The sequence below is a fragment of the Vollenhovia emeryi genome, unplaced genomic scaffold, assembly GCF_000949405.1.
Source record: "Vollenhovia emeryi isolate VEMERY1.0 unplaced genomic scaffold, V.emery_V1.0 DF939177.1, whole genome shotgun sequence".
Classification (NCBI taxonomy): Eukaryota; Metazoa; Arthropoda; class Insecta; order Hymenoptera; family Formicidae; genus Vollenhovia; species Vollenhovia emeryi.
In genome coordinates this window covers 1084322-1093572 of record NW_011967189.1, presented here as the reverse complement: position 1 = coordinate 1093572, position 9251 = coordinate 1084322, and the positions used below count along the sequence as shown (strand labels likewise).

At 43.3% G+C, this 9251-nt stretch overlaps 3 protein-coding genes across 5 annotated transcripts in view; 1 reads left to right on the top strand and 2 right to left on the bottom strand.

Moving 5' to 3' along the window:
• The window catches only part of LOC105563372 (coiled-coil domain-containing protein 108), a 10948-nt gene extending 9448 nt beyond the window's left edge, over nucleotides 1–1500 (bottom strand). The window contains exons 1-2 of the mRNA XM_012014922.1: nucleotides 1388–1500; nucleotides 1006–1225 (exon numbers count right to left, since the gene is read on the bottom strand). Of these exons, the coding sequence (XP_011870312.1) occupies nucleotides 1006–1225; nucleotides 1388–1486 (319 nt within the window). The 5' untranslated portion in view covers nucleotides 1487–1500. The remainder of the gene's footprint in view (nucleotides 1–1005; nucleotides 1226–1387) is intronic.
• A 448-nt stretch (nucleotides 1501–1948) lies between these two features.
• LOC105563373 lies at nucleotides 1949–4286 on the top strand. The gene is given in 4 exon segments (XM_012014923.1): nucleotides 1949–2061; nucleotides 2535–2767; nucleotides 2836–3115; nucleotides 3196–4286. Coding segments are annotated over 4 exon segments (1104 nt in total). The 5' UTR covers nucleotides 1949–1967; the 3' UTR covers nucleotides 3693–4286.
• A 732-nt stretch (nucleotides 4287–5018) lies between these two features.
• Nucleotides 5019–8960, bottom strand: LOC105563374 (acylamino-acid-releasing enzyme-like). 3 transcript variants are annotated; one of them, XM_012014926.1, is made up of 15 exons: nucleotides 8626–8960; nucleotides 8485–8561; nucleotides 8168–8388; nucleotides 7933–8096; nucleotides 7714–7862; nucleotides 7373–7634; nucleotides 7144–7292; nucleotides 6898–7066; nucleotides 6555–6809; nucleotides 6337–6474; nucleotides 6046–6266; nucleotides 5891–5970; nucleotides 5768–5815; nucleotides 5362–5580; nucleotides 5019–5287 (listed from the first exon to the last, which is right to left on the bottom strand). In XM_012014926.1, the coding sequence occupies exons 2-15, from the start codon at nucleotides 8497–8499 to the stop codon at nucleotides 5167–5169; spliced, it is 2211 nt and encodes a 736-aa protein (XP_011870316.1). In that variant the 5' UTR covers nucleotides 8500–8561; nucleotides 8626–8960; the 3' UTR covers nucleotides 5019–5166. The 3 variants fall into 3 exon arrangements, with proteins under 3 accessions (XP_011870316.1, XP_011870315.1, XP_011870317.1); XM_012014925.1 differs by having other exon boundaries at nucleotides 8485–8960; XM_012014927.1 differs by lacking the exon at nucleotides 5768–5815 and having other exon boundaries at nucleotides 8485–8957.
• Between the last annotated feature and the right edge of the window lie 291 nt (nucleotides 8961–9251).

The window sequence follows — 9251 nt, the reverse complement described above, 5'->3', positions numbered from 1 at the left end:
CCTCTTAAGTCACCAGTGACGCATCTTCCGATAAGAATCGAGTCGTCAACCCGAGACAAAGGCGATTCGGATAACGATCGAAGCTTCGATCGTCAAGGAACAAAGAACTGCGGATATATATATATATATATATATATATATATAGGGCCAACGGTCACGGCCGGACACTTCAAAGTCGTCTCTCGTAGAGCAAAGATCGAGCCCTTTTCCGCGTTCGCCGCTAAGATATATCGAGGCCGAGTCCTCGCGTTCGTGCGTTTGTGCGTACCGGAGACCGAGCTCTCCGCTAAGATATAGTATATCGAGGCAGAGTCCTCGCGTTCGTGAGTTCGTGCGTACCAGAGACCGAGCTCTCTGGTAAGATATATCGAGACCGAGTCCTCGCGTTCATGTAATCTTGAATAAACAATCATTAACAAACGAAACTAGTGTATGGACCTAAACTCCCACACACGCAACAATCAGTCTATCATTTTTACTCGAGAATACATCATCGAGGTGCTCTCGGAGTTTGGCGAACAGATTTCGACTACGACAGTGAGAAATGATTCGTCGAAACGATCGACCTGGCGAAACTTTCAAGTGAGAGATGATGTTTATATTTATTTATGAAGAGTTTTATCGATAGTTGCATCATTTATGAAGAGTTTTATTGATGGTTACACCGTTTGGAAGTACGTTGCAAACACCTGGTTAACTCTTTACAGACAATAACATTGTGCAAACACTTGGAAAACTACATATAATGGAAACGTTTGACATTGTATGCAGATTAAACGCAATTTGAGCACATGTAACCGTGAACACGTCATAAACTACTCCGTGTTTAAATTTATATCTCACAAACAATTAAATAAATGTTTTAAAACTCAAGTAAAACATTGACTCAACAACATTTAAACAAACTTCTTCTAAACATGTTATTTTCGACAGGTCGACGAGTCATTTCTCGCTGGGAAGAAAGACCCTTTTGTCGGGGGACGTTAATTGAAGAGGACTCCGTACCGATGCACGTTCCGCGGACTTGGATCTCCGCGCGTTCACCAGCCGAGTCGACGATCGTAAAGTAATCTACGTTTACGGCGAACGGCACGAACGGCCGATAGTACACTTTGCACTTGTACGCCTGGCCGGGAAGCAGGGACCACGAGTAGCCGCATAATTCGAACACGTGGTCCAGCGGATTGGTCGTCGCGTCTCTTCGGGCCTCGTAGAGCTGTTCGATCTGTATTATATGCAACTTAAGGTTACACACAGCTTCAACAGAGAATAATGTACTGTCTTTTTAAATTAAGACATCTTCATTATTTTTAAATGCGTCCTCTCGACTGACCGAAGCTTCATCGAGGTCGCTCCTAATTATTTTACGTAGACAAGAATTACTAACGCAACTCTCGTTGATTATCTCTAGCCATTTGACAGCCGTGGCGCCGATCTCTACCTCTCCGAACTCGACGTGGATTTTTCTACTCGCTTCGCAGCGCATTTTTTCTTTTAGCTTCCACTTAATTATCGAGCATATATGTATATCTCTCTCTTTCTCTCTCTCCTGCTCGCTCGCTCGCTCCGATCGCAGGATCTACCGTCGAATGGCGTCGAGGTCTCGATCGCGTGATCGATGTCTGTCCTCTCGAAGGCGGCAGGATCGATCGACCGGTCGGGGTCGGGGTCGGAAGACTCGGAAGTGTCGGGAGTCGGGACCAGTCGGGACGTCGGGACTACTCGGGACTTGTTTGGGCACCCGCCGGGGGGGACTGATGGGTGACGCATCTCGTGCTGGCGACATCGTGTCGTGCAGTCCGTGCCGCTGTGCTGTGGTGTGAGGTCCACGAAGATAATCTCACGTCGACGTTCCGCGCGGCGTCTCTCGTTATCGCCGCTCAGCGAGACCCGGCGCCGCCTCCGCCCCTTGCCGCGTCCTGTATGGCCCTGGTGACACCCAGCCTCTGCGCGGTCGCGACCCGAAGATGGCCCGGGACGCAGGCGTCGTCTACCTGCTGATCGTGATCGTGCACCTCTGCTCGTGCGCGCGTAATATCAATTACGTCAATTACAATGAGCGTAAGTTCCGAATCGACTAACAGGAAAGATTTTTCTCTATCTCTCTAGGCCTGGGCTGATCTACGTGAAGCAAGGAGCAAGAGTAAGCGTAGGAGGAACATAACCTGTACCTTATGGTGTCAGGGGGCTGAAGTATAGGCATAAGTTTTCAAATATTTGTAACGCGGGCCAACCGCGCTCCGACTCGCCGAAACTAACAATAAGATACAATACAACTATTGACAACTATAACGAAGTGTTGATTTCTGTGCACCACCTACAGCGCTTGGTTCTCAGGTAACCCGTTACCTGCCTTCTTTCTAACAATAAGAGTTGAGGTAGAAGTAAGAGGTAAAATTTCCTTGCTTCTACTCTCGCTCCCCACGTCCGGGCTTACTCAAGTGTTCTAGACCAGTCTTCTATATCTCTCTCTTTTTTTTCTCTCGCCACGTGTCGCGCTTAACCTCGCTTCCGCGTGTTCTCTCTTTCCACAGATCATCTCGAGAGCGAAAAGATTTGCCATATGTTGAACAAGGCGTCCACGACCGAACTGCGTAACGGCGTCGCGGCAATTGTCGCGCCGAATCATATGTTCGACCGTTGGGTCGTCACCGCCGACCGCTACTGCAAGTTCTTCTTCAGCACTGGCAGCAGCGAAGGCCTCTTCGTGGTTATTCAAAAGTTGTTTTTCCGCCGCGATGGCGATCGGTGTATCGATTACATACGGGTGAGTGGATAGAGACCATTACAATAGACGCTCGCAACATCAGATTCCTGATCGGGCCTTTCATTTAGTTCAAGAGAAGCGACGGTCATAGCACAAAGAGGTTCTGCGGGGAGATAGACCGCAGCCAGACCATGTACCTTCCGGTCCCCGAGCCCAAGGACCATTTAGACAGTGTGAGCGACAACTGGCTACGCAATTATGACATGTACGCGGAATACGATCCCGTTAAAAGGAAAACGAAATGGAAGGGGGACAACGCCGTGATAGAAACTGAAATATTTATCTCCAAGGAAAGAGTACCGGACGGACAATCCCTGGATCTTCTTATAAGTTACACCCCGTTCAAGAGTACGTAGCCACAGTGCATTTATGTCGAACGCAACAAACGTACGTATGGATTCTAGATTGTGTTGTCAATCTATTCGTAGGTTGCAATGATGCGAGTGCCGACTACAGGCCGGTCGGACTCAGCACTTGCATTCGGAAGGAATATCTGTGCGACAACATCTACAACTGCCCCTTCGGCATGTGCTCGGACGAGGTGAATTGCACGGTCAACGATCGATACCCCAAGGACGACACCGCCACGAAGGTCACTGTAGGTGCGGTCACCACCATGATCCTCTGCTTCATCGTCTTCGTCATGTGCCTGTGGATCTGCAAGAAGTCGCAAAAGCTGTGCTGGTCATCGGACTGCGCCGGCCCGAACGCGTGCTCGCGGCCGGTCTCCCTGCCGGACGCGGACGGAGGCGGTCAGGGATCCAATCGCGCGGTACCCACGGCCCCCATGCTGGAGGTCGTGGTGTCCTCGCCTGTCGCGGACAAGGATCTGCCGCCCAGTTACGACTCGTTGTTCCCCGAACAGAGTAATCCTGCCAGATCGTGAGTTGCTAATTCCGCGGGTACACCTAAACGTACCGTCTAATGTTTTAATTAGACGCTGCGTCGTCACGCACCCAATGATGTAAGTAGACCGATCCTCGCGCGCACACGGTTCTTTAAAGTGCGAGCAGGACTTTACTCTGAAAGAAAACGCTCTGATAAATTAAAGTTGCACGCATCAGTTTCGATTCTGTCTCGTATGATCAATAATTTTTTCTGGCTGGCAGCGTTGAAGCAGCTTCAGGAAGCTATTGATGCTACAGATAAATCAGTTACGACTGAGACGCGATACTGCTCTTTGTTCGTTCTTGGATGAATGGATGAAGAGAGTCTTGGTAATCAACGAAATTGTTGCGTGCATCAATTTTAATCATTTTGACCAAAGTAATTCCTCATAATTGAAGCACCACTGTTCATCCACCGTTCACATTCAGTTGCACCATTGCATGCACTTGCACGCAGTACTGTTGTATCGGCATTACATATTCGTTGTTTCTTTTTGTACATTAGTGAGTTGTGCAGCGGTAAATAGGTATCTCAGTTAAGTTTCTTTTGTCTCGCGTACGTATAGTTTTAAAGCTTTCGTTTCTTCGCTGCAACCTTACGGAATTATGACATGAGAAAAGGAAAATAGTGATTAATTTTTTTCTTGCAATGCCGAACTAAATTAGATTTTTCGTATGCTACTATTAGTATTCAATAGCATAGTGCAAGAAAAAAGTTCATTATTCCCACTTTTGACATAACTTACGGTTACAGTGAGAGAACAGGAGTGAAATGTGAATTTTTACGTTTTATATTACTTCCTAATACTTAAGAAATAATACCACGAGAATTTTGTTCGTCGGTAACGACAACGAAAATATAGAGGCCTTTAAACAGCTTTTCTATGTTTTCGATGAAATATTACAACTTTTCCGTATGAAAATAACAGTGCAGTATTTTTCTAAATATGTTAATTAAATTTAAACATCTCATCAACGTTACATCCTGGTTAGTTTCTCTTGTTTAAGTAAGAATCTTATTTGCGACAATATTTGATATAAGTCGCGGTCAAGTTGCCGCTACAAACGTTTCGAAGCGTTTCTTTTCTCCTTCTATTTTTACTGAAAAAAAGAAGGAGAATACTTCAAAACATTGAGGCGTCAGCAGCAATGATATCTTTATCTGGAAAACAAAAAGAATCTGATGAGATCTGTTGTGTTCATAGACAATCGTAATATGTGAACTCGTATTGTAGCATACTTAGCTACGCCTTACTTGAGCTTGCGCGAAATATGCGTATATAAATATATGTATATGTTTTATATATAAATATATAAAATAATTTTTGTACGCGTACACAGCATAATTTTATAAAATGTATACAAATACTAGACGTGTGCGTATATTTTTGGAGATGAAATATTACGTAAGTTTCTTTACAAAATGTATGTAATAAATCATGTAAATATTCAATTTGTGATAATAAAACTTTATGTATATATATATGAACACATGTAATGAAATGCTGCAGTTTATTTTTTCCCTCCGGATTCTTTAGACAAATGCTCCAAGAGCCATAGGCAATCGTTGATGATATGATCAATCTCAGCTGGCCCAGTTGACAACTGATGGTTGTCATCGTACACGTGCATCCTGTAACGTCAAATCTTTTAGTAACGACGCAAAACTCGTGTTTCCTCCGTGTTTAAACGCGAACGTCAGCTTACTTGGTTTTCACTTTGTTACTCTTGAGCCGGTTGTACCACATTGTTCCTTGAGAGCACGGCACTCGCAAATCCTTCGTTCCAATGTGAATCAAGGTCGGTGCCTTGACTTTATCGACAAGCGTGATGGGCGAGCATTTCCTCATTTTCACGAACATGTCTGTGTCTTCGGGCCAAGAACCGGTAACGATGTTGCAAGGAACACCTGCCTCCACGGCGCACCTGCAATGAAAAATTACACCACGTTAGTGTGAATAAATGCGACGCGAATGCAAACGTGTTTGTGTAAACCGTTATAAACGAATTCGTGTATATTTTATACAAAAATGAGACTATGCATTTCAGTCAAGCTTAGACTAGTCGCGACTATTGATACATTTGTACTGGTACACATAACGATTGAGCTTACACATTATGAAGATACGCTATTTGCTCTTCCTTAGTCAGAACATTGCGACTGAAATACAAACACGGGATATTGAATAATCAGAACGCGTGAGGAATATCGTTATTAGATTAAATATCTCTTTACCAGTCTGGAATGTCGGATATACCGAACATGGTAGAGATGTCGATCACCGGGTTTTTTGCAATTACTGCTTTAAACAGATCCTGAAACAAAGACAGTTTTACGTCGATGTTCAAATTAATGGACTGTTATACAAATTTGTCGTTTGACTCGCTTACTGGAGCTTGCCCGCTTAAATGTGCCACCAGGAATCCACCGTGAGAACCGCCGCAAAGACCTATGCGTTTAGAATCGAGCCAAGGATATTTTTTCAGCGCTTCCTGAGTAGCAGTTATGCAATCCTTCACATCCGCGTCCCCAACTTTCCCTTGAAGATACTCCACTGTCGCGCTGCCCATTCCCGTAGAACCACGATAGTTCACTTGCACTATCGCGAAACCTGAATTTGCGCGGATTAGCATAGTAATTTTTTTTTTAAATTATGTAAAGACAAAATTATGATCTATTACCTGCTGATACCAAGAAGGAAGACTCGAGAGAAAATGTATTTGCAAAAGCGCTATGAGGTCCTCCATGTGGTACAACTATAAAAGGTATCGATTGATTTTTGCCACTTTTTGGACCGAAATACATATAGTTGAATTGCTCTGGAAAGTGAAAAAAATAACATTAAAATAGTCTCATCAAAATAAATTTATGCGCGCAAACGATAACACGATTCACTTACTTATGTCGTCGTCGTTATCGTAATTATATTCATTGGGTTCATAGATAATTTCTTTGAAACCATCGATTTCCATTGGAGGTTTAACCGAAAGCCTGGGGATATTGCCATCGCTTGTCGCTTTAATCTGAAACTCGCCTACCACGAGGCTAGAAGGTTGCGTCAAAGAAGTGTTCAAAAAAGCAATTACATCCTCTTTTACGTCCAGTACAGAAAGACTGCTGGTGTCGTTATTTATCTCAGTAATATCTTTCGTTTCTGCAAAGACAATTTATTCTTTTAAACGGCGAGAAAATATACCGATGCGTTAAATCACAGCTCAGCTGACAAGGCTTTAGTATCTTACTTATATTCAAGATATACGAGACGATATTGTTCTTCTGAGGGGTACTGAAAAATAAGTATTGAGAACAACGACTCCAACAACGACGAGGTAGACGACCATATATCCCGTAAAACTCTTTGTTACGATTAATTAGTTTACTCGTTCGCACTGCTTCCACAAGCTCGATATTCTAGACGTAAAACGGAAATTTGAAACTCAAAATACTAAATGTACATCTGTCAATTATAATTAATCTAATAATATTACATCTTCCTCCACTCTCAAGTCCCGCAACACAAGCTTGTGCACATTGTGATGCGGAACGGGACCTGCCTCCCTCTGCAGCCACACGAGATAATTTCCATCCGGGCTGATCCTAGGACTGTGCACAGCACATCCTTCATCGGACAATTTCCCTGCGTAACGAAAAGTTATCATTAACTTGCTTTGTTCTTTTATACACATCTTCCCTGTTAATTATTTATATGTTCCTCACGATATTCTCCATTTTTCAATGAAAATATCCAAGAATATCTATTGGTGCACGCAGTAAGGCCCAAGTATAGTGGCTCGTGCATCCAAGCAACACCGATTACATCCTGATCTTTCGTCCAAATCACTTGACCGGGAGAGAGATCATCTGGTATTCCAGATAAAACTGTAATGGTGTCTGTCACCGTATCGAGGACAGCGACAACAGGCCGGTGTTTACCTACTAATTGCTCTCCCCAATGTGGTTTGTGGATATACTCATTGCCCTGCGTCAAGAAGAAAAATAAGACAAGATATCTACATATAAATAGAATTCTGTTATTTAAAGAAACAAGTAACGTTTACCATTGCTGCTTCGTCATCCTCCTTCTTCTCCTTGTCTTTCTTATCCAATGATTTTTGCTTGTAAAACGGCTCCGACTTGGGGAGTTTCTTCTCTGCTACATACAGAAGCTTCGTGTTATCCGGAGACCATTCGAACGAACGAAACTCAGCTGTAAAAGAAGCACACAATTAATAAGTTGGGAACATTAACAGTTCAAGGCAAAAAGTCGAAGCTTGTACCGTCCGTGTAAACGTCGCCGTGGACGTCCAGAGCCGACAGATCGTAATTCTTCATGAGATGCTGCTGATCCCATATTTCTATGAACTGCTTTGTGGTGTTATCAATCGTGGCTTGCCGTAGCACAGCCTTACGCAGTTCGTCCTTTGAAATGGCGGACAGCAACCTGTTTGAAACAGATACGTCTAAGCGCCGGTTTAAATTAAATATTCTGCGAGTGATGTTCAAACTGCGTACTCTGTGGTGATATCAACTGCAAATCCCGGAAAAACTTGAGAAGCTGGAAGCGTATTTAAACCATAAATCTGTAGGAAGCGCTGATCCGTCTTCCTCTCCAGATTCCTCTGCGTCCACGAGGCCTGTACGTAGAACCGGTCGCTCTTGCTACCTACGATCTGCGCGCTGCTTAAGGACGGATGCGCGGCTAACGACTTGTACAGGTTCACCAGTTCCTTCACCTGCAAAGATATTCTCTGTACTCGCAATCGCGCGTTGCTCCTCAACAGGAAAAGAAAATTGCTGCAAAGATCACTAACGCGGGAAACGTCACTTACTTGTCCCAGTGCCATTCTGACTCTTCTGCGTCACCTCTCAATATCCGCGTACGAGATACGGCAGCTAAATTCAAAGTCTACGACACGAGATCCCCGTTTATATACCGCACTGATAAAGAGCTTAGATGGCACAATTTATACCTTAATTTCAGATATCCCGTTATCTTTCTGCTACGGTGCGGTAACGAATAAAACGCTAAACGAAGGAAACCTCAAGTTGGAGCATATTGAACCGATTATAAAAAGCGACGAATTGTCGAACACATATCTCTCAGCTGTAACATCTCGGGCAAAAGGTTAGAGGGACGAATGGAATCTGGCGCTACATTGCCGGCGTCATGCTGTGTATGTACGTGTGTGCATTGTACATGCCACGTATATGTGCCATATACATTTGTATTGTACTTATTGTATGGATACACACGCGTAGGGGCAAGGTGAAGCCTGAAGTTTACCGAAAAACAATGCCCGACGTACCCTGCCGGAAATAATTCTACAAAATTTTACAAAACTATAAAATATAATTTTCAGAAGCTAAGAAATTCAAGAAAACACAAATTTTCCAACTGTATAGAATTGGAACACTTTTGTTAATTTTTGTAATATTCTACAAGTAAGCAGATGTTTTAATTTTTTAAGATTTTGTTGTTTCTCAAATTTTTAAAACTTGTAAAGTTTTGTACTAATTTTTACAAAATTGTACATTTTCATGAAATACTTGCAATAATTTCTTGATTTGAATATTGTAATTTGTGGTACTATTTCGT

Coding starts and splice junctions, on each gene's coding strand:
- LOC105563374 (XM_012014925.1), bottom strand. Junction 6,267..6,336: donor TTCCTTCTTGGTATCAGCAG/GTAATAGATCAT, acceptor GCGCAAATTCAG/GTTTCGCGATAGTGCAAGTG. Junction 5,971..6,045: donor ATTTAAGCGGGCAAGCTCCA/GTAAGCGAGTCA, acceptor TCTTTGTTTCAG/GATCTGTTTAAAGCAGTAAT.